General features: G+C 42.8%; 1 protein-coding gene across 2 annotated transcripts in view; it reads left to right on the top strand.

The window, feature by feature from the left end:
* The first annotated feature begins 13,504 nt into the window (after positions 1 to 13,504).
* The window catches only part of KIAA2012 (KIAA2012 ortholog), a 134,919-nt gene continuing 124,673 nt past the window's right edge, over positions 13,505 to 23,750 (top strand). For both annotated transcript variants that reach the window (XM_054479139.2, XM_054479141.2), the window contains exons 1-2: positions 13,505 to 13,962; positions 15,141 to 15,425. In XM_054479139.2, the coding sequence (XP_054335114.1) occupies positions 13,879 to 13,962; positions 15,141 to 15,425 (369 nt within the window). In that variant the 5' untranslated portion in view covers positions 13,505 to 13,878. The remainder of the gene's footprint in view (positions 13,963 to 15,140; positions 15,426 to 23,750) is intronic.

The following is a 23,750-nucleotide window of genomic DNA, read 5'->3' on the forward strand; positions in this document are numbered from 1 at the left end:
ATCAGAATAGACATTTCTCAAAAGAAGACATACAAATGGCCAACAGATATACAAAAAAATGCTCAACATCACTAATCATCAGAGAAATGTAAATTAAAACTACAATGAGATATCATCCCACCCCAGTTAAAATGGCTTTTATCCAAAAGACAGGCAATAACAAAAGCTCATGAGGATGTGGAGAAAGGGGAACCCTCATATACTGTCAGTGGGAACGTAAATATGGTTAACAATAATGCAGCCACTATGGAGAACAGTATGGACATTTCTCAAAGAACTAAAAATAAAACTACAATATGATCCAGCAACTCCACTGCTGGATATATTTCCAAATGAAAGCAAATCAGTATATTGAAGAGATACTGCCATGTTTATTGCAGCACTATTCACAATAGCCAAGATACGGAATCAAACCTGTTTCCATCAACAGGTGAATGGACTTTTAAAACATGGTGTATAGACACAATGGAATAATATTCAGCCATAAAAAAGAATGAAATCCTGTTATTTGCAATAACATGGATGGAACTGAAGGACATTATGTTGAGTGAAATAATCCAGGCACATGTTTTTACTCATATGTGGAAGCTAAAAAAAAGAAAGAAATCAAACCCATGGAGATAAAGAATAGAACAATGGCCACCAGAGGCTGGAAATGGTAGTGAAGAGAGGGGGTTACGGAAAGGATGGTTAATAGGTACAAAAATACACTTAGATAGAAGAAGTAAAATCCAGTGTTCCATAGCACAATAGTGTACTATAGTTAACAATAACGTTCTGTATATTTCAAAATAACTAAAAGAGGAATTAGAATGTTCCTAATACAAAGAAATGATAAATGATTGAGGTGATGGATACACCAATTACTCTGATTTGATCATTACACATTGCTTTCTTATATCAAAATATCACATGTGGGCTGGACACGGTAGCTCTCACCTGTAATCCCAGCACTTTGGGAGGCCAAGGAGAGAGGATCACGAGAGGCCAGGAGTTCAAAGCTGCAGTGAGCTGTGATCATGCCACTTCATGCCAGCCTTGGTGACAGCACAATTCTGTCCCTGAAAATGAAAATAAAAATAACAATAAATCACATGTACCCCATAAATATGTACAACTATTATGTATCCATAATTACAAATTTTTTAAAAAGAATTCATGAAAACTCACAAAAGTGTGGTCAAAAGAATAGTTTGAGGATTAATTTGAAATCTTTTTAAGGTTCTGGGATTTCTAGATCCAGTGTCCCACATTGCTTTGGGCCACCCCACCTGGTTACTAACCACAAAAAGTTCTATCTTTGTTTATGTGTGTATATATACACACATAAACATATATACATACAAACAAACATACATACATTGTTTATGTATTATATATATGTTTATCTGTGTGTGTGTGTGTGTGTGTATATATATATATATATATATATATATATATATATATATATATCCTTTAAGTACCACTCAACTTTCAATTGATGTATTTAAAACATTTTCTTCCTGCCGGGCATGGTGGCTCACGCCTGTAATACCAACACTTTGGGAGGCCCAGGAGGGTGGATCACGAGGTCAGGAGATCGAGACCATCCTGGCTAACACGGTGAAACCCCGTCTTTACTAAAAATACAAAATAAAAGTAGCCGGGCGTGGTGGCGGGTGCCTGTAGTCCCAGCTACTCGGGAGGCTAAGGCAGGAGAATGGCGTGAACCTGGGAGGCAGAGGTTGCAGTGAGCCGAGATCGCGCCACAGCACTCCAGCCTTGGGCAACAGAGCAAGACTCCATCTCAAAAAAAAAAAAAAAGATTTTCTTCCCTAAAATATGCCCTACAAATAAATGCTTGCTATCCATTCTACTAACTAATGAAAATGGTTGTGTGGTTCTATGTCTTTATTCTCTGGGTCTTTTTTTTTTTCTTTGAGACATTCTCGCTATGTCACCCAAGTTGGAGTGCAGTGGCACAATCATAGCTTACTGCAGCCTGGAACTCCTGGGCTCAAGCGATCCTCCTGCCTCAGCCTCCTGAGTAGCCTCCTGGTCTTTCATCAAAGTGTGCTTTCCTTTATTGGGAAAGATAATAAGCCCTTCCTGCTTAGAGTCCAAGCTGAAAATGAGTCCCCCACTTCAGAGGGTTTGAATCCTCCTGTGTCACACAGTCAAGTTTCCCCCAGACAAAGGCCACTTGGGGTATTACTATTTAATCATGGTAAGCCCAAGATCATATAGGTTCAATGTAGCATGTCTTATTTTCCCTTAATAGGCTGTGAGCTTCCTCAGGCTAGGGACTATTTATCTATTTACCCCTATAATACTATTCAATCTCTCCCCCAGAACATTCATGTAAAAGGTGCTCTCTCTATATATATACATATGTGTGTGTGTGTGTTGTGTGTGTGTTTAATGAAAAAAACTATTTTATTAAGACCAGCCATGAACTATTTATTTATCTATTTATCCCTTTATACTCTCTCCCCAAAACATTCATATAGAAGGTGCTCTCTCTCTCTGTCCCTCTGTGTGTGTGTGTGTGTGTGTGTGTGTGTGTGTGTGTGTGTATGTGGTTTTGTCTCTTTTTTTTTTGAGACAGAGTGTCACTCTTGTTGCCCAGGCTGGAGTGCAATGGCGCGATCTCAGCTCACCTCAACCTCCACCTCCCGGATTCAAGCGATTCTCCCGCCTCACCCTCCCAAGTAGCTGGGATTACAGGCACGTGCCACCATACCCGGCTAATTTTGTATTTTTAGTAGAGATGGGGTTTCTCCATGTTAATCAGGCTGGTTTGAACTCCCAACCTCAGGTGATCCACCCGCCTCGGCCTCCCAAAGTGCTGGGATTACAGGCGTGAGTCACTGCGCCTGGCCATATGTGGTTTTTTTCTAATGAAAAAACTATTTGACTAAGATCCATCAGGGCCTCTCTTGCCCCCCTCTCACGATGTGACATGCCGGCTCCCCGTTCACCTTCCACCATGATTGTAAGCCTCCTGAGGCCCTCACCAGAAGCAGTTGCTCTTACCACACTTCATGTACAGCCTGCAGAACTGTGACCCAAATAAAACCCTTTTCCTTAAAAATTAAAAAAAAAAAAAAAGACTCATCTGGAAAGGGCTCAAAGGGCAGAGAATGTGTCCACTGCACTGGGCTACACTTTTGTTACAGTCTAGGTAACTCTAGAATCTGACAAATCAATAAAGAAATTTTGTTTCTGTAAATATTATCTCCTTCTCATCTCCATCCCTAGGAATCCATAATATTTGAGGAATTCTTCAGCCTAAAAAATAACCACAGAGTGCCTTTCATATGCAGCATCTGTGGTTCTTAATGCTGGCTGAACATCAGAATCACCTGTGGAGCTTCTAAAACCTATCAGTACCAGGACCCTATTCCAGAACAATTCAATCAGAATCTATGGGGGTGGTGCACAGATACTTCATTTCTCCTAGTCCTTGCAACACCTCCATATGAGAGGTGCTATTATCCCCATTTTCCAGAGGAGGAAACTGAGGCTCAGGCTAGGAGAGATTAAGACTTGCCCATTACACATTTAATAAGGGACACACAGCCTGATTCCCAAATAGCTCTCAAACATACGTTATTTTGGTGCTGTTCATAACATATTTTAACAACATGTGGATATAGAACCACCAAGAGCCCTTATCCTGCTAAGCTGTGGACAAGCCAGCGGATCAGACACAGAGAGACATTCATCTGCCTACACAGCAGCAGGAAAGGACCTGTGCTCACTTCCACACCACAGTTTTTACTCTCAAGCAGAGCAGTCACAAACCCTGTCTCTTTGACTTGTCAACTCTTTCATAATATCTCACCACCACAACCAAGATAGCTGTTTTCTTTTTTTTTTAATTTTAATTTTTTTGGTAGAGATGGGGGTGGGGGTCTTGGTATGTTGCCCAAGCTGGTCTTGAACTCCTGGCCTCAAGCAATCCTCCTGTCTCAGCCTCCCAATGTGTTGCAATTGCAAGCATAAGCCACTACACCTGGCAACTTTTCTCTTGAGGAATCAGAAGGTTAGAGCAGCACAAATACTAGAGAGCATGGCCAGGCCAAAAGCCAGCATTTTTAATAAATATTACTGTGAATTTTGAACACTTTTATTTCCTGAATATGCTATGTACTTAGATTTCAGTGAGCACGGGTGCATGAGATGAAATTTGCTTTAAAAAGACAGAGTCAAATGAATTGACACAGGTGAACCAAAAGTGAGAATAGCTTGCCTTCTTTAACTCCACTTTGTTGCTTCTCATTTTATTTATTCCCTAAACAAAACAAGAAAACTCAAAGTGGTTCTCAGTAAGACTGAAGAATTCCCCCAAGAATTTCCATCTTTATGAGTTACAGAATCGAGTCAACTTTTCTTTTTTCTGAATGCTGCCTGAAGAGCTACTTTTCACTGCTATTCTGAGCAATTCTGGAGCTGCTGAGATGTCTTGGGGAAGGGTGGAGCAGCTGCCAGACTCCTCAGGTTCTGATGGAGGCAGATGCCTTTCCCCAGCTTGTTGCTGGCTGGGGACAAGCCTTCCACAATATGGATTTCGTTGTCTGAACTCCCTCAGCTCAGCAACGCCCCTTGTCAGAGCACAGAGCCCGCAGTTATATCACAGATTAGCCCAGGAAACAGCTAGTCATGAATCACAGAGGCTCATGGATCTCTGCCGAACAAAGAACTCCAGCTCTGGGAAACTTTCTGGCCCAGCCTCTCCCTCTGTCCCAGTGGAAAAGCAGGTAATTTCGCACTGGCCCGGTAGAAAACCAGTGCAAGGTTCATGCAAGACAGGTGGACTTAACCTGGCCATTGCTTTCTTTTTCCCCATCTACTAATGCTGTTTTCATACCAACTGCATCCTAAACACAGAGTTAAAATGGTGATTCATAGTGGTGGTGGGCGTCTCAGTAGGAGCTTTCTTAAGAAGAAAGGGCTTTGAATGAGCCAATGAAAGCTGTTGCCAGGGAACCAGATGCCATGAACAGGCCACTCCAGCAGTGTAAGAATACAAGCCAGGAGTGCTGGACTGAGCATTAAGTGTACTTGGCAGCTGAGTCCTACAAGTCCTGTTAACCCTTTGTGCACCTGTGTCTAGACAGTGAGTCAAGAGAAAAATCTGAAAAAGCCAAGCCACCGCTTCTGTCAGTATCTGCCACTGGAATGCGCCATTTCAAAGTTGTTCTCCCTGCTCGACTAACAGCTCCCCTGGACACCTGCTTTAGAGTGGATTGGCTAAGAGATGGGCATGAGCAAGTGTTGGTGTGGAGGATGACGCTCTGCAGAGGGCACTGCTTATGTCTGATCGTACATGTTAGAACACTAATGACTCCTCTTAACTTGTGGTTGAGTTTTATGTGATCTCTCAGCCTTTGGAGAAGGGACTTTGCTGCCCCAGGTGGGTCTGCTCTATGAGATAAGGAGGAAATGCTTCTCCTCTTCCTTAAATGTATACTTCAGAGCCTCCTAGGGCCAGCTGGAGATTGGCAGCCTATGCCTCGTGTTCAGATTATTGGCTGGAGGAGTGTGGGCACAGGCTGCTGGCTGGGAAAATGGGGGAACAGGCAAAGCTGCTGTGGATGGGCCTCCTGACCTACCTCCCAGGACTCCTCCATCTTGTCCCACTTCTTCCTCTCCCTCTTCCATCAATCCCCAATCCAGGCATCCACCCTGGGTTCCATTCCTGCACAGCTTGATTAATTCAGTCTCTGCAAAGGTACTAGCATCTTATCTCAGTTCTCAGGAAGATGTGAATGCTTTTCCAAAGGAAACTATAAAGGTTGAAAAACAGGCAGTGAGGTTACCTGTGGGCTAGGGGCTCCTTGGTTCACAAGGAGAACTCTAGCAACGTGTGGGTCTTGAGGGGAAGATTCTCCCCACACCCAGGCTCCCTGACACCCTTCCTCTTCCTCACATTGTCAGCTGCAGCTCCCTGGCTGCTCCCCTCTGGGGGCTAAGGATGGGGACATCAATTTGAACATCAAAATCTCACCAATGTGGGCAAACAGTGGGAAGAGAATTTGTGTATACCTTGGGTGTTGGTATGTCCCTACAAAGATACGTGTTTTATACATCACATTAACATTTTTCTAAAATGATCAGCACAGGGTTCACAATTTTCACTCTGTGATAATCAGAAAATATAAAAATTATTCTCATCATAGAGTTAAAATGGTGAGCTGGAAGCCAGTTGACAGAGAAGCGTCTGGTTAGGCAGTCTAGTGACTTACTATCTATATATATATTAGATTTCCTGTTGTGAGGAAATGACTTTCAGAGCATCCATTTGTGCAGCAAAACCTCACTGCTGAGCTGGGCACAGTGACACTTATCTGTAGCTCCAGCTACTTGAGAAGCTGAGATGGGAGGATCACTTGGGCCCAGGAATTCAAGACCAGCCCAGGCAACACAGCGTGACCCCCATCTCTAAAATAAAACCAAACCTCACTAGTGTGTGCTAATAGTGGGAGACAATTCATGTATATTCTGAATTGTGAGATGGAATTATTCATTAAACAATATTTTCGGCTGGGTGTGGTGGCTCATACCTGTAATCCCAGCACTTTGGGAGGCCGAGTCGGGTGGATCACGAGGTCAAGAGATAGAGACCATCCTGGCCAACATGGTGAAGCCCTGTCTCTACCAAAAATACAAAAATTAGCTGGGCATAGTGGCACGTGCCTATAGTCCCAGCTACTCGGGAGGCTGAGGCAGGAGAATCGCTTGAACCTGGGAGGTGGAGGTTGCAGTGAGCCGAGATCATGCCACTGCACTGCAGCCTGGCAACAGAGCAAGATTCCATCTTGAAAAAACAAAAACAAAAACAAAAAACAATATTTTCTATTTATTGAGCATGTACTATGTGCCTGGCACAAGACTCGGTGCTTGACACGAATCATTTCATTTGTTAATTACATAAACATCATTGTAACAGTATTTAATGAAAATCAAAAGAAAAATTTACCCACCACCAAACAACACAGATCAAACATTGCTATGTTATTATTACATTTTATTACTCTAATGTTCAACGGTGCTAAATTATCAGAATCCATGCAGTCTCAGTGAATGACATCTGCTCTAAGGTCCTCCCTTTAGAATTAAAATCATCCCTGCTCCTGTCACCCTCCATAGGTTGGTTCCTATGGAGGTTTGTTATTTTTGCCCCAAGTAGCTGAGCTGCCAGCCAGGTGGTGATTGATTTTCCCCATGTTATGAAAGAACCAAGAATGTGTGGCTTTTATTTCTTCTACAAACTCACTATCTCTCCACCGTAAATTTAAAAGCTTGCAATTACAGTGAATGCTCCTACTAATAAAGTGAAGCCATGAGCAAAGGGATAACTAAATATTTTAGACTCCCAAAGCAAACCCTTCAGAAAGATCTAAAATAAATAGATCCCTAGTCCCTTCCCTCTGAACTAGACAGGCCATGCAGCCGTAATTTATAGCTAAGGAGAGAAAGGAAGCAGAAGTCCAAGGCTGACACTCTCTCTCTTGCTATGATTCCAGAGTATTCTTTGTTGCCTTTCACATTTTATTCTTTCAAACCTGGCCTGGGCCACATGAGAAATTAGCCCTAGTCTCTGAATAAGCCAAGTAGCTTATCCTTAGCAGGTCTGTGCTTCTTTTAACAAGTTCAGAGGGTTCTATCTTCCACACTGATTGTTAGGGCCCTTTCAGCCTGTGTATACTAAGCCTTGAGTTGGTCAGCACCTTTAACCTATAGGTCTGAGCTTTGTACTATAGCAAACTACCAACTACTAAAACAGGCTTTGACCCAATTCTCTTCTTTTCTGTATTTTTCATACTGGCTCAAAGACAATTATATATCTCTTTGGGCATGCTAAAAAGCAAAATGACAAATATTCAATCAGCTGCTACTATAATGCAAGGGGTTCTATGCTATGGGGAGTATTAAGAATTTTAAGATATTGGCCGGGCACAGTGGCTCACACGTGTAACTTTGGGAGGCTGAGTCAGGAGGACCACATGAATCTAGGAGTTTGAGACCAGACAGGGCAACACAGTGAGAGCCATTCTACAAAAAATAAAAAATTAGCCAGGCATGGTGGTGTATGCCTGTAGTCCCAGCAGTACAGGAGGCTGAGGTAGGAGTACTGCCTGAGCCCCAGAGGTCAAGGCTGTAGTGAGCCATGATCGCAGCACTGCATTCAGCCTGCGTGACAAAGCAAGACCCTGTCTCTTAAAAAAAAAAAAAAAAAAAAAAAGAATTGTAAGATGTAGTCTCTACCTTCCAAAGACTTAAAGTCTAGTTGGGACATAAAACACAAGCAAATTGAAATTGAAAGCCTTAATAATGTAAGGCGTTGCTGCTTGTCATGTACATGGCCCATCTTTTAAATTTTTTTTGAAACAGGATCTTGCTCTGTCTCCCAGACTGGAGTGCAGTTGTGCCATCACAGCTCACTGTAGCCTCTACCTTCTGTGCTCAAGCAATCTTCCCACTTCAGCCTCTGGAGTAGCTGGGACTTCAGACATGCACCACCACACCCAGCTAATTTTTTATTTTTTTGTAGACAGACTGGCTAATTTTTGTATGTTTGGTACAGACAGAGGGATTTTGCCATGTTGCCTAGACTGCTCTTGAACTCCTGAGCTCAAGCGATCTGCCTGCCTCGGCCTCCCAAAGTGTTGTGATCACAGGCATGAGCCACCGCGCCCAGCCTCACAGCCCACATTTTTAAAAATCTTTTGTTTTGACTTTCTCATACAACTTGTCTTTGGTGCTTATGGTAGATAACTGTAGTTGGCTTTATCAACTTTTATTCTACATTCCCTCTGGTGCAAGAGCTAGAAAGCAGAAAACTTTATTTTCTAGACTTCCTTCCAACTAGATTTGCAAAGTGAAGTTAAGAGAAGCGAGGTTGGGGAGATCTGAGTGCTTAGAAGTAGTCATGGCAGCCAGACCAGAGGTCCAGGGCCCAGTCACCAGCTTCATGGCTGAAGCGAATAGTGGGGGCCAAAGTCATAGCTGCTCTCTGAGAGCCATGATGGGGCTTCTTATGAAGAACTGCTACTACTCTATTGCAGAAATATTACAAGATGAACGACAGGCTGAAATTGGAACCAAATTTGGACAAGGTCCCATTTCACCTCTGGTTTGTTCTATGGCTTTATGCAAATCATTTCATCTCTCTGTGCACTGATCTTTACTCTTTCATTAACAAGAGCAACACCAAGGACTCTCCTTGTAGATTGCCCCTAAAGATGAATAAAATACTAGAAAACACGATTACACTTCTTTTTAAAGAGGGATAAAGGTTCTGACGGTATCACATAGGCCGCCTCTCCAGAGTGGCATTCATTTACTCCAAGCACTTTGGAACAAGGGATACATTCCTGAATGTGCTGGGGAGGTGGCCATTGAACAGCATCTATTTTCTGTTTCATGTGGTTTCTATTTATTTACAGAGTGCCATGGTTATTCATGATGTTTTACAAACCATAAAAACAAGGTCTCCACCCTATAGAAGTTACGGTGTAATTCAAACAGACATGCTGCATGGGCTGACAGGTCAGGCGTGCCAGGAGATGGTGTTGGTGTTGTATAACATGGGTGTGGAGGGGTTCTTCTTGAGTTATAAATACTTTCCAGTTACAAGGGCCTTTCATCTGGGATCCCCAAGCACTTTAGAATAGCAATAACCCGGATTGCTTTCTAAATGTACTTTCTATAAACTGTTGTGGGGACTGAGTAAATGCTTTTAAATGACTATTAATTGATCTGTGGATCTGTTCATTGTCCGTATTAAACAGCATAGATGTAAACACGATGGTTTAGGAGAGGCCCGCTTTAGGCTGTGGTCTGGCTGCTTACAGATTACTGCTGCCCCACAGAGACCCGGAAGGCTTGCCACAGCCTTGGGAGGGCCAGATGGACACTCCTAGGCATTTTCCTAGGTGATATGCTCACTCAACCTAGACTCAGAAAGAGCACTCCTTGGGGCCCTGGTTCACTACATATGGATGAGTTAACATTTCAAAGTCAGGTGAGTTCAGAGTAAGAATCTCCTCTGGAGAAACTTGGAGCCATCCCTTAGCTAACGATGGTAGTTCTCATTCAGGTCCCAAGGCCTCCATTAAGTTCCTCTTATGCTGCTTTTCTCTCTTTCTTGAGCAATGGCAATTTCAAAACGGCAAGATTTATCTTTCTTTGCAGCTGGTATAGAGTTTCCCCTTCTGTCTTACTCAAAGACCACTTAACTGGTGATTTTTCCTGACCTATTTGACAAGTTCATTCATATCCACGAGAAGACTGGCCTGGGTTTCAAGTCTTGAAAGTTCACCCAGAGGTTGATGAGATAAGGATTCCTCCTTCTATCCATCCTTTATAAGCTTCTCAGAGTTATCTTTCTAAAAACCCAGATGGAATAATATCACCCCCCTGCTTTAATAAAACCTACCTGGGGGTGCAAATGACTCACATCTGTAATCCCAAGGTAACAAGGGCAACATTAAGGACTCTCCTTATAGATTGCCCCAAAGATGAATAAAACACTAGAAAACATGATTACACTTCCTTTTAAAGAGGGATAAAGGTTCTGACAGTATCACATAGCCACTTCTCCAGAGTGGCATTCATTTACTCCAAGCATTTTGGAACAAGGGATACACTCCTAAATGTGCTGGGGAGGTGGCCATTGAACAGCATCTATTTTCTGTTTCATGTGGTTTCTATTTGGGAAGCTGAGGCGGAAGGATCGCTTGAGCCCAGAAGTTCGAGACCATCCCGGGCAATGTAGTGAGATCCTGTCTCTAAAAAACAAAACAAAACAACAACAACAACAACAACAACAACAAAAACCTACCTGAAGAATAAAATACAAAATGCTTCAGCATGGTGTATGCAGCCTTCATGGCCTTGGCCAGCTGACCTTTGTCCTTGCATCTCTGTCCACATGACCTGCAGTTTTGTTTTCTTTTTTGTTTTTATTTTTGTTTTGAGACGGAGTCTCACTCTGTCGCCCAGGCTAGAGTGTAGTTGTGCCATCTCGGCTCACTGCAACCTCCGCCTCCCCAAGCGATTCTTGTGCCTCAGCCTCCCAAGCAGTTGGGATTACAGTTGGGATTCCTTCTTAAGGCACACCACCACGCCTGGCTAATTTTTGTGTTTTTAGTAGAGACGGAGTTTCACCATGTTGGGCAGGCTGTTCTCCTCCTGACCTCAAGTGATCCACCTGCCTTGGCCCCCCAAAGTGCTGGGATTACAGACATGAGCCACCACAACCAACAGGAAAAAAATTTTAATTGTAGTAAAATACATGTAACATAAATTTACTTTCATTTTAGAGATGAGATCTCACAACGTCACTAAGGCTGATCTCAAACTCATGGGCCCAAGGGATCTTCTTGCCTCAGCCTCCAGAGTAGCTGGGATGACAGGTGTGTGCCACTGCACTGGCTCAAATGGACCATTTTAACATTTTTAAGTTTACAGTTCATTGACATTAAGTACATTCATATTATTGTGAATTCACCTTTAGAACTTTTTCATCTTTTCATACTGAAACTCTGTACCCACTATACACTGATGTTCCATTCCCCTCTCCCTGCCAGCCCCTGTCAATTACCATTCAACTTTCTGTCTCTATGAATCAGACCACTCTAAGTACTTCACATAAGAGAAATCATACAATGTTTGTTCTTTCATGATTGGCTTATTTTGTTTAGTGTAATGTCTTCAAGGTATATGCATGTTGTAGCATATGTCTGAATTTCCTTCCTTTTTTTTTTTTTTTTTGAGGTGGAGTCTCACTCTGTTGCCCAGGCTGGAGTGAAGTGGCACGATCTCAGCTCACTGCAACCTCCACTTCCCAGGTTGAAGTGATTCTCCTGCCTCAGTCTCCCAAGTAGCTGAGACTACAGGTGTGTGCCACCACACCTGGCTAATTTTTTATTTTTTGTACAGATGGGGTTTCATCATGTTGGCCAGGTTGGTTTCGAACTCCTGACCTCAGGTGATCCGCCCGCCTCGCCTCCCAAAGTGCTGGGATTACAGGCAAGAGCCATGGTGACCGACTGAATTTCCTTCCTTCTTAAGGCTGAATAATACTGCATTGTATGCATATGCTACATTTTGTTGATTCATTCATCTGTCGATGGACACTTGAGTTACTTCCACCTTTTGGCTCTTATAAACAATTTTGCTCTGCGTATGAGTATACAAATACCTCTTTGAGACCCTGCTTTCACCTCCTCTGGGTATATAGACCCAGAAGTGGAATTACTGGTGATACGGTGATTCTGTTTAATTTTCTTAGAAACTGTCATACCATTTCCTACAGAGGCTGTGCCATTTTGCATTTCCAACAGCAATGCACAAGGTTTTCAATTTCTCCGTATCTTCACCAATCCTTGTTATTTTCTGTTTTTGTTTTTTAATAATAGCCATCTTAGTAGGTGTGAAGTGGTATCTCATTGTGGTTTTGATTAAATTCTGTTTGGAGCCTCTGCATTCACTCATTCGCTGTCTTGATTCCACATAATAAACCCTATTTTATTTTACAACAGAACCTCTATTTCTTTCTCAGGAGACTTGAACTTGGTTGGGGATGGAGGGGTCGGAGGGGGAGGGGAAAGTGCCACATAGGAAGATCAAAAAGGTAAGTGGGCTTGTAGCCCGTTGTGCTTCTTCATATAGGCCAGCAGGGGGCACTCCCACAAGACTGCCAGGGTAGTTCAGCTGACAGCTAACAGGCAGCTTGCTTTTCCAGGCTTGAGCAGGTTCCTAGATCCCCAGCAAAGGGGTCTTTTTGTTTCCTGACCCTCTTCCCTCCTGTCTGTGCTCGTCACAATGTCACTGTCAAAGAGACCCAAGCATCCCAGGCTACGCAGTGCTTCTGAAAGCGGGTGCTCTTGGCATTCTAGTGGGACAGTTCATCACTATGTGGGAATTTCACACAATGTAGAACATTTAGCATCTGGGACCTCTGCTTGCTCAATGCCAGCAAGACCCCCAATCATTGCAACAACCAAAATGTCTCCCACCCACATTTCCAGAGCACCCCCATCTGGGGATAGGTTGCCCAGTTGAGAACCAGGTATGCAAAGGAAGCTAGAGAATCCCAGTGTCTCCCGCTCAGGCAAAGCAGCAACTACCATAATGAGGTCTCATGTCCAGTCGAGGGGATGATGGAGCTCAGCCAAGGAAAAAGTCACAGGTGGTTTTAGGTGACCTAGATTACACCCTGGCTCTGTTAATGGTTAGTTGACAGTGACAGGCTCACATATCAGGAGAGAGGGAAAGACGCTCTCTAAAAACAAGATGAGAACAATAACAGAAAAAGTACCCCAACAAGGCCCCCACCCCATGCAACTGGGACTTGCAACCTGAGCCTGGTCCCTTCAGTGTCCATTTGACGCCCACCCCCGTCCCTGGGGAATGCACACTGCACCCGGCACCCGTCTCTGCCTTGCCTGGGTTAGTTTAAGGGACTTCATTTCCCTGTGCTGCCATAGCAACCAGGAAACAACCTCCGCTCAGACGAGAAGGATGGTGCTGTGGCCGAGATCTGTAGATGCACACGGCTGGTAACAGAGCAACCGGGACCAAGGGACAACAAGAGCTCAGGAGAAGGGGAGAGACAGGTCGCCCAGAGAGTAGACAATCCAGGGCTTGAGGAGGCTGGCTGTGCGGTTTATTTTTTTCTCTCCACAAAGACACACACTGTCTAAACTGTGTGGCTGGTTGTTATTAAGAAGCTGCTGCGAGAGGGAAAAATGTATTTAATAAAAGGCCCTGTGTTTGTGGTCTTCTTGGGCTTGCTGTGAGCTCTGGAAATCTTGAGGTGTGACCAGATTTCAGTCTTCAAAACCAAGATGGACTGCCCTTGAGAAGGGGTGGTCAGAGGGAAACATGTTCACACTCTCCCTCCTGAGCCGGGGCCACGGGAAGCTGGGCCAGGACAAACAGAAGTTAGAAGTCTCCTTTGAACCAGAGGTGAGTCCCACAGCTGAAGAAAGGCACATTTTGGAGGTGGGAGAGGAATGCTCTATGTTTCCACTTGGGAGGTAAACCATGTGTGTCTTGGTTTGTGTTGTTAGTGAGGTGGCGGGGTCACTGGAAGATCTTCCTTCCTCCTTCGTGAAACTCAAGAAAATAACATCGTTTTCCTGACACACCGAGATTGCCACTGGGGCCCTCATCTTTCCCCTTGTAGCTGTCTTTGCTTGGACCAAAGGAGATTCCAGATTGTCTGGAATTTGGATGGTTTGGTGCAAGACCAGAATTTCCACCTGGGTTCTAGGCAAACTGATGGTTGTTTGGTTTTTGGAAGTCGTGCTCTGCGGTTGAAATGCTGTGTGTGTTCATGCCATTTCAATGGCTTCCTTGAACTTTCTGGAATTCAACCCACAGGACTCATATTTAATATAGGCCAAAAAAAAAAAAACTCATTTTAGAAGATTTTAAAGAGGTGGCAAAATTCCCCTGTTATACTAGATTTTTATTTCACTTGAATCCTGCCAGGAATAAGAAATCTATTGGGGATACTTTGCAAATTTGGGGGTCATACAGAGATTTCCATTGTCATGGTACTCTGTCATGATATTTGACCTTTGCTGTGTTAAAAGGCATATAAAGTTTCAAAGGACCTGTATGGCCAATGACATTTACTTACCTACAAGATATGTAACCGCTTTATAGGCCCCTAAATAGCCAAATTAGGTAATGTTACATAGCATCTGGAATGTATAGAAATTCTCCCCATGTACAGCTGAAGTGGTGGTGGCTTGGAATGCTCCTATTTAAACTGCCAGCTAGTCCAGGTCTAATTTCAAAGTTATCTGCTGCCCTTAATAATTCCGAACGCTTACTTGCATACCAGGAAACTTTAACTGGCCTGTAACCTACACTCAAGCTGAGTTAATCCTCCAGCCATACATGAGTCTCCTGAAAGTTGTATGGGGTGAAATAGAACCATGCCCTGGGTTCTACTAATTTTGAAATGTGGAGAGAAAAGGCAGTTGCTAAGAAGAGCGATTGTGTTCCATAACACCGTGTGAACAGTTCAGAGAAAATCAGTAACTAAAAGAATGCCGAAGGCTTTGCACAAGCAGTGTTTGCTATAGAAAGGTCTTCCACAGTGGGTCTGTCAAAGTGGCTGCTTTTCATTGCAGGATTACTTGAACTGGAGGTCCCAAGAAGACTATGTTCCTGTCAGCAAGCCTCAAGATAAGAACAATGCCAGCCAGCACTCCTGGAGCCTCTTTCTCCCTAAAACTTTCAGCACTAGAAAGGGTGCCCTGATCCTGTACTCAGAAGGTTTAGCCATTTCGGCACGGACACCCAAAGAGAGGAGAAAAGGCCCCTACTGCCCCAGAGGTCCCTGGAGGAAGCTGGATCTTGAACTGCACACACTTCAAGACCTCAAAGAAGCCATCCTGGCATATGGAAGGCAACAGGTAGGCAGAACACTCCCGTGGGTTTGGGAAAGGTGCTGGCAGCATGTCTAGAAAGCCAGTTGCAGCTTTGGGAATAACTTCTTGGACCCGGGGAAGGTATGAAACTCTCAGACCTCTATTTCTTCATCTCTAAAATGAGATTGACTGTACTCTTAGCCCTATCTGCTGCACACCATTGTCACGAAGCTTAAATGAGATAATGTATGTGAAAGTGTTCTGAAAAGCATAAAGGGCTACATTATCATCATTTTATGTTTTCCTTTCAGTTAGAATAACACAAAGTCCTTTTCAGCATTCAGACAGATTCAGGCCAGCAGATGTTTCATCAGGATCCTTGAAATCCTGTATCATAGCCACAAGCATCATCATCCCACCTCTGATGTTCTTGGCTCTGTGGAAATGAGAAGGAGAACACTTTAAATATTTACCTTGAGCCCTTCAGCGTCTGCAGGATAAGTTAATGACTTTTTCCATCCTGAATATAATATTAAGGGAAAACGCCTCTGTTCATTTTTCTGATTCATACTTCCTAATGTCTTGTGAGATGTGCACCTGGCCCCTGCTTTATATAATTGCATGCATCAGTCCTTTGGCTGAGGCCATAAGATAGTCTGGGAAGATGTGTCACTTTATAAAATTCTAGGTTAGAAATGGTGGGTGACTCCCTAATTTAAAAGTGTCTACTGACTTTTCATTCCCCACAAAATAAAGTCATTAGCTTCTTCTATCAGGCCCTTCACACATTGGCTTTTCTGCTCCATGTCTAGCCACATTTCCCACCTGTTCCTGTACCACTTCAATCATGGACGCCATAAGGCCCCACCCATGTGATTAGCTCATCATTCCCAACACCTGTGCCCTTTCATGACTCTCCATTTTTGCACACACTTCTACAGCTGGCAAGCTCCCACCCATCCTTCAAAACACAACTTAAATACCATCCCCTCACTGAAGCCTTCTCCCACTTGCCTAGGCAGAGATAGCCCATGCCTCCTTCCTCTGCAAACATTCCCATACCATCATGCACTGAGATTTATTTCTTTGACTGTCTGTCATTCCTGATGGATTAACATCTCTTCCAATGTGGGGACCATGTCTAAATCATTTCCAGAAAGAGTACCCACAAATGTTTGTGGAATTAATGACTTGGTCATGCATGATATTTTCAATGTTTCTTAGATCATCTCCCAGAATCATTGTTGGACAATTTATCACCTACCCCCATGCCAGGCAGAGCTTCCAAAAGACTCCTCTGCCCTCTTTTCATCTTTCAAAATAGAGAAGCTTGATGATCTTGACCGCATACCCAATGCTCTTTGCCTTAAAAATAATAAATTCTTGAATAAAAGAAAACCAATTGTTAATGCTATAATGTTGCATTATAGCTAAATATTATTTTATTTAATCCTTACAAAGACCCTGTGCGATATAGCTTTTCTTGCCTCCTTTTATAGATAAGGAAACCAAAGCTCAGGGTAGATAAGTGATTTTCCCAAGGCCAGAGAGCTACTAAATGACAAGGCCAGAATGCAAATCCAGGACTGCCTACCTCACCAGGGCCTGCATACTTTGCACTCTGCCCTGTTGTTTGTGGACTCGAAGGGACTCCAGTGGTCCAGTGGTCATTGTGCTGGTCATGGCCTGTTTGTCTCAGATTCCCTCTGTTCCCTTCCCCTGCTCTGCTCTGCATTGCAGCCAGGTTGACCACAGGCTATATACAATTCCGCAAACATCTGTGTCCACTGGCTTCTAGTTGAATTTGCCAATGGGAGACACTGGAAAGAGATTGGAGAGGGAGAAGAAGACGAAGACCACAGTATTTCTCCCTTCCCACTCTGCCTCAAGTGAAAAGAAGCATCTGCATTACCTCTGTGATACAGCTCTCAACAGACAGGCCCACTATGACCCCCGACTCCTCCAGGTGACCCCACCAGCTCCTCCCTCTGTCCTTCTAGCGTAAGTGTGGTGCTGGCTTCCTGATGTTACCGATCTCAATGTTGCCCCCCCATCTGTTTGGCTTCTGAGCTCTCCAATCACCTGTACAACCAATTCCCTAAATCAAATTCCTTCTGTGTTTACTTAGTTTCTATTTTCCTGGTTGGACACTGAGTGATATATAGGCTAACTCACTGCCCAGAGTAAGAATACCTTCCATCGTCTTCAGGTGCTTGTCTATAAGGCTAAATACTTCAGGTAACAGAGATCTTAATAGTGTATAAAGTAGATGAGTCAGTTTGGGGCGAGTTTCATTTTTTGTTATATTTAGGCTCAATGAAAAAAAGAAGTTACTATCTTCCTGTGGCATCCATCTTCTAAATTTATAGCTCATATCTATACAAAACAGAATATGTAGTCTAACTCCACATGAGTAGAGGGAAATGGTGTGAAGAAATTAGAGAAAAGAAAACGTATGGAAGAGTACAGGGCTGGAGTTTAAGATTAAAGGACTTAGTAGATTAAAAGAGGAGTGGAAGCAACTCAAAAGGGACTTCGAATTAAAGAAAATGAACACACTGGGCGCAGTGGCTCACACCTGTAATCCAGCACTTTGGGAAGCAGAGGCAGGAGAATTGCTTGAGCCCAGGAGTTCAAGATTAGCCTGGGCAACATAATGAGACCCTGTTTCTATCAAAATAAAAATAATAAAAATTATTTAAAAAAAAAAAAAAGAAAAGGAAAGGAACACCTCAGAAGCTTCGGAAAATAGAGAGTACCATCTGACTATGAAAACAACAGCCTGGCAAGAAACTTTTAAAATCATAATACCCAGTGCCAGGACAGCTATAGGGAAACAGCAGTCTCACATGTTAGGAGCACAAATTCACATGACATTTCTGGAGGGCAATTTGGCAAAAGCCTAAAACGGGCTGATACCTTTTGATTCAACATTCCACTTTTAGGAGCTGGCCCTAGGACATAATCAGATGTATGTTCAAAGATTTATGCAGAAAAACATTGACTACAGGTTTCTTTTATTACTATGCAAAACACTGAAAACAGTAAATGCCCAGCAATGGAACACTGATCCAATGAACTCTGGTAAATCATGTAATGACCTGGGTCAAGCAATGAAGTCATGTGTTAGTCACGAATAACATGAGAAAATCTGCACAATGTTTTTCTTTTGTTTTGAGACAGGGTCTCCTCTGTTACCCAGGCTGGAGTGCAGTGGCACCATCACAGCACGCTGCAGCCTCAAACTCCTGCGCTCAAGTGCTCCTCCCATCTCAGCCTCCCCAGTAGATGAGACTACTGGCTCATGCCACTGTGCCCGGCCAAATTTTTGTATTTTTGTAGAGATGGGGTCGAGCTCTATTGCCCAAGCTGGTCTCGAACTCCTAGGTTCAAGAAATCCACCCACCTTGGCCTCCCAAAGTGCTGGGATTACAGGTGTGAGCCACCATGCCTGGCCCAGAATGTATTTTTTTAAAAGCAGATTACAAAAATGTATTCATATAATAAAAATACCAATGTTCATTAACTTTTTTTGAGTAGTTGTGATATTTTTGCCACTATTCTAAGTGCTTTCCAAGTATAACTCATTTATGCTTTCTAATAATCCTGGGTGTAAGTACTATTGTTATCCACTTTAAAGGTGAGGAAATAGAAGCACAGAGAGTTTGAGTGACTCACTCAAAGTTATACAGCCAAGTAAATCACTGCACCAGAATATGAGACTAGGCCACATAGAAAACATCACCTCTCTAATATAAATCTGTTTTTAAAAAGTGATTATTGACCGGGTGTGGTGGCTCACGCCTGTAATCCCAGCACTTTGGGAGGCCAAGGCAGGTAGATCATCTGAGGTCAGGAGTTCAAGACCAGCCTGGCTAACATGGTGAAACCCAGTTTCTACTAAAAATACAAAAAATTAGCTGGGAGTGGTGGTGCACACCTGTAATCCCAGCTACTTGGGAGGCTGATACATTTCTTTTTACCAAATATATTTTTTAAACTATGGGATTTTACACATAAAATAAAAATCTATAGCTTTGAAAGAGGTAGACAGTTGACCCTGGAGATCAAGGTGAGAGACTTCAGGGAGGAAAATGGAATGGCAAACAGTGCTGCAAGTTGAGTCCACCAATAACCACACCATCTGTCCATTAGGGTGAGTATTTCTTTGTCCAAATAGGATAATTCAAGAGTTTAAAACACTACACTCAAAGTCAAAGAGCCAAAGTGAGGATGGAAAAAGGGGTAGAGTAATAGTGCTGCTCACAGAAGGATCTGTTCTTGGCTGGACTGTGAATCAGGAAACCTGCATGACTCAGGCCCCACCCAGACCTGTAAGAATAAAGGCTGTCGCAGAAAGGTGCAAGTCAAGGTTTAAAGCATCTCACAGCACCTCCAGCTCTCTGGATCTGACAGCACACATGTGGCAACCCGTCTGGAGTTTATAGCTCAGCATACATCCACCCTTGAACTTTCTTGATGGCCCAACTCCTAATGGGTAAAGATAATTGTTAAGTCAAGAAATCAGAGGTCAGCATTCTTAGACTTCTGGATACACACAAATATGTCGCTTGGTTGGTTTTTGTTGTTGTTGTTTTTTAACAGAAGGAAATCTTGTTTAGCATTTCCAAAGTTGAAACCATTCTTCTTGAGGCCTTTAATTTATTCAATTTCCCATTATTGAGACATCAAATAGCTATAAAACCTAAGTAATCATAATTTGGGGTAGGATAAATACCAACAATGTGACATTGATTAAATAATGTATTTAAAATAATGTGTTTTAAAATTCAGTTCACAGGACATGCTGCTTCTCTGTTCCATTGAGAGATAAACAGGATTTAGATAACTATAGCAGATTTCAACCAACATTGTACAATTGTCCCTCAGTATCTGCAGGGTTCCAGGATACCCCTTGATTTCAAAACCAAGGACCAAGATTGCTTCCAGGAATCCCTGAGGATACCAAAATCCAAGAATGCTTAAGTCCCTTACATAAAATGGCATGGTATTTGCATATAACCTACACACACCCTCCCATATACTTTGAATCATCTCTAGATTACTTATAATACTTAATATAGCATAAATGCTTTGTATATAGTTGTTATACTGCATTGTTCTTATTAGTATTATATATATATATTTGTTTTTTTTTTTTTTGTAGAGACAGAGTTTTGCTCTGTTGCCCAGGCTAGAGTTCAGTGGCATGATTGTAGTTTACTATAACCTTGAACTCCTAGGCTCAAGCAATCCTCCTGCCTCAGCCTCCTAAGCAGCTAGGACTACAGACATGTGCCACCACACCCAGCTAATTTTTTAAAAATTTTTTGTAGAGATGGGGTCTCACTATGTTGCCCAGGCTGGTCTCAAACTCCTGGGCTCAAGCAATGCTCCCACCTCAGCCTCCCAAAGTATGGGATTACAGGCGTGAGTCACCGCGTCTGGTCTATATTACTATTATTAATTGTTTTTTTTCCACATATTTTTGATCCATGGTTGGTTGAACCTACAAATGCGGAACCCACAGATGCGACGGCCAACTGTATTGCTACTGCCATCTCCATTATAAATTTGGTTAAGTTTAAAAGTATTGTCAGCCTTGTTCCACTGAATAGTCACCACTCATTCTGTACTGCCTAATTTCTCCCCGCATCTTAATACTCAAGGCATTTAACTCTTTCATAGCTATTTTCAGCCAATGTCCCCCCATGAAGGAATCTTTAGGTTGCCCTTTTTTTTTTTAGACAAAGTCTCGCTCTGTCGCCCAGGCTGGAGTACACAGGCATGACTTTGGCTCACTGCAACTTCCCCCTCCCAGGTTCAAGCGATTCTCATGCCTCAACCTCCCTAGTTGCAGGGATTACAGGTGCATGCCACCATGCCTGGCTAATTTTTGTATTTTTAGTAGAGACGGGGTTTCAGCATGTTACCCAGGCTGGTCTCGAACTCCTGACCTCAGGCGATCCTCCTGCCTGGGCCTCCAAAAGTGCTGGGATTACAGGCATGAGCCACCATACCCGGCCCAGATAACCATTTTATCAAGTAGAAAATAATGTAAGAAATATGCCTTTTGAATTAAGTTTATTTTTCCCATTCTAACCATAATATAGGGTTTTTATACAAATTAGAAAAATATAGAAAAGGAGAGAGAATTATAAATTATCTGTTACCCTTTTAGCCAGAGATTAGGAGGATGAAGTTTCTTTGCAAGTCCTAATCAATAACCTGCTACTTGTTTGACGGTGTTGGTAAAATGTAGGAAGTGCTCTGGTGGCTGTCAACAGTGTTAAGTAGTCACCAAGGCAGCAAAGGGGAGAAAGAGCAATTTGCCTGCACTCCTTTTTCTGAGTGTGCTCCATTGGAGCAGGTCCTCAGACATTGTACTCGGAGCCTTTAATAAACCTAGAAGTAGGAAAGGTCAGAGAGAAACATGGTCAACTCCAACTATGAGGTCAAAGGTAATGTCAATAACAGCTGAACTTATTGAGTGCTTAGTGTGTGGCAGGCATTTTACCTGTATAACCTCATTCAATCTGCACAAGCCTAAGAGCTAGGTGCTAGCATTACCTCCGTTTTATAGGAAGGAAACCTGGGGCTTGACATCAACTAATTTGCTCAAAATTACATACCTAAGTGGTGAAGCTAGAATTGGAGCTCAACAATGGATTCCAGAGCACCACGTTTAACCACTAGATGGGTTGATTTTGAAAACTCCACATGCCCCAGAGAAAAAGAAGCATCTCCCCAGCTTTAACAGTATATTTAAAAAGTGGATCTGAGTCTTTCAACACATCCATTAAGCTAACCTTTTGTAATTCTAGGAAAGCAAATCAGATTTTTATTAAAATTAATTTGGATGATAAGTAGCATTTCTATAATAAGCTACATATATGATCCAATACACTCCTGTTTCTCTAGGTTTTATGTACTTCATTCATTGGTTCCCTTGTATAACTAACAGAATATTTATAACAATGGCTGGGGCCGAGCATGATGGCACACGCCTGTAATACCAACACTTTGGAAGGCTGAGGTGGGCCAATCACCTGAGGTCAGAAGTTCAAGACCGGCCTGACCAACATGGAGAAACCCCATCTCTACTAAAAATACAAAAAAAATTAGCCAGGCGTGGTGGCGCACGCCTGTAATCCCTGCTACTCGGGAGGCTGAGGCAGGAGAATCGCTTGAATCCGGGAGGCAGAGGTTGCGGTGAGCCGAGATCATGCCATTGCACTCCAGCCTGGGCAACAAGAGAGAAACTCCATCTCAAAAAAAAAAAAAAAAAGGCTAACACTTACGTAGAAGTTAGTATTATACCAGTACCATTCTAAGTGCTTTGCACTTATTAACTCACTTAATCTTCACAACAGGTTAATAAGGTAGGTGCCTTTTTTATTGTAGCAAAATATATATAACATGAAATTTACCATTTTAACCATTTTAGATGTACAGTTTGGTGGCAGTAAGTATATTCACATTGTTGTACAATCATTACCATCATCCATTTCCAGGAGTTTTGTCATTTTGCTAAACTGAACTCCATGTCCATGAAACAGTAACTCCCCATTTCCCTCTGCCACCAGCCCCTGCAGCCATATTTCTGCTGTCTCTGTGAATTTGACTATTCTAAGAACTTCATATAAGTGAAAGCATACAGTTGTATCCTTTGTGGCTAACTTGTTTCACTTAGCATAATGTCTTCACTCATTAGAAGAACGAATTCATGTTGTAGCATGTATCCAAATTTCCTTCTTTTGCAAAGCTGAGTAATAGTCCCTTGTATGTATACACCACATCTTGTTTTTCCATTCTTCCATCAACAGACACTTAAGTTGCTTCCACATTTTGGCTGTTGTGAACAATGCCCTATAAACATGGATGTACAAATATCTGTTCATGTCCTTGTTTTCAATTATTTTGTGTATATACCCAGAAGTGGAATTGTTTGGATTATATGGTAATTCTATTTTTAATTCTTTGAGGAACTACCATAGGATTTTCCATAGCAGTTAGTTACACCATTCTACATTCCCACCAGCAGTGCACAAGAGTTCCAGTTTCTCCATATCCTCATCAACACTTGTTAGTTTCTGTTTTCTTTTTAAACATTTTTTTTTTTTTTTTTTTTTGTGACGGAGTTTCACTCTTGTTGCCCAGGCTGGAGTGCAATGGCGCGATCTCAGCTCACCGCAACCTCTGCCTCCCAGGTTCAAGCGATTCTCCTGCCTCAGCCTCCCTAGTAGCTGGGATTACAGGCATGCACCACCACACCCAGCTAATTTTGTATTTTTAGTAGAGATGGGGTTTCTCCATGTTGGTCAGGCTGGTCTCGAACTCCCGACCTCAAGTGATCTGCCTGCCTCGGCC

Source organism: Pongo pygmaeus, chromosome 11, assembly GCF_028885625.2.
Source record: "Pongo pygmaeus isolate AG05252 chromosome 11, NHGRI_mPonPyg2-v2.0_pri, whole genome shotgun sequence".
Classification (NCBI taxonomy): Eukaryota; Metazoa; Chordata; class Mammalia; order Primates; family Hominidae; genus Pongo; species Pongo pygmaeus.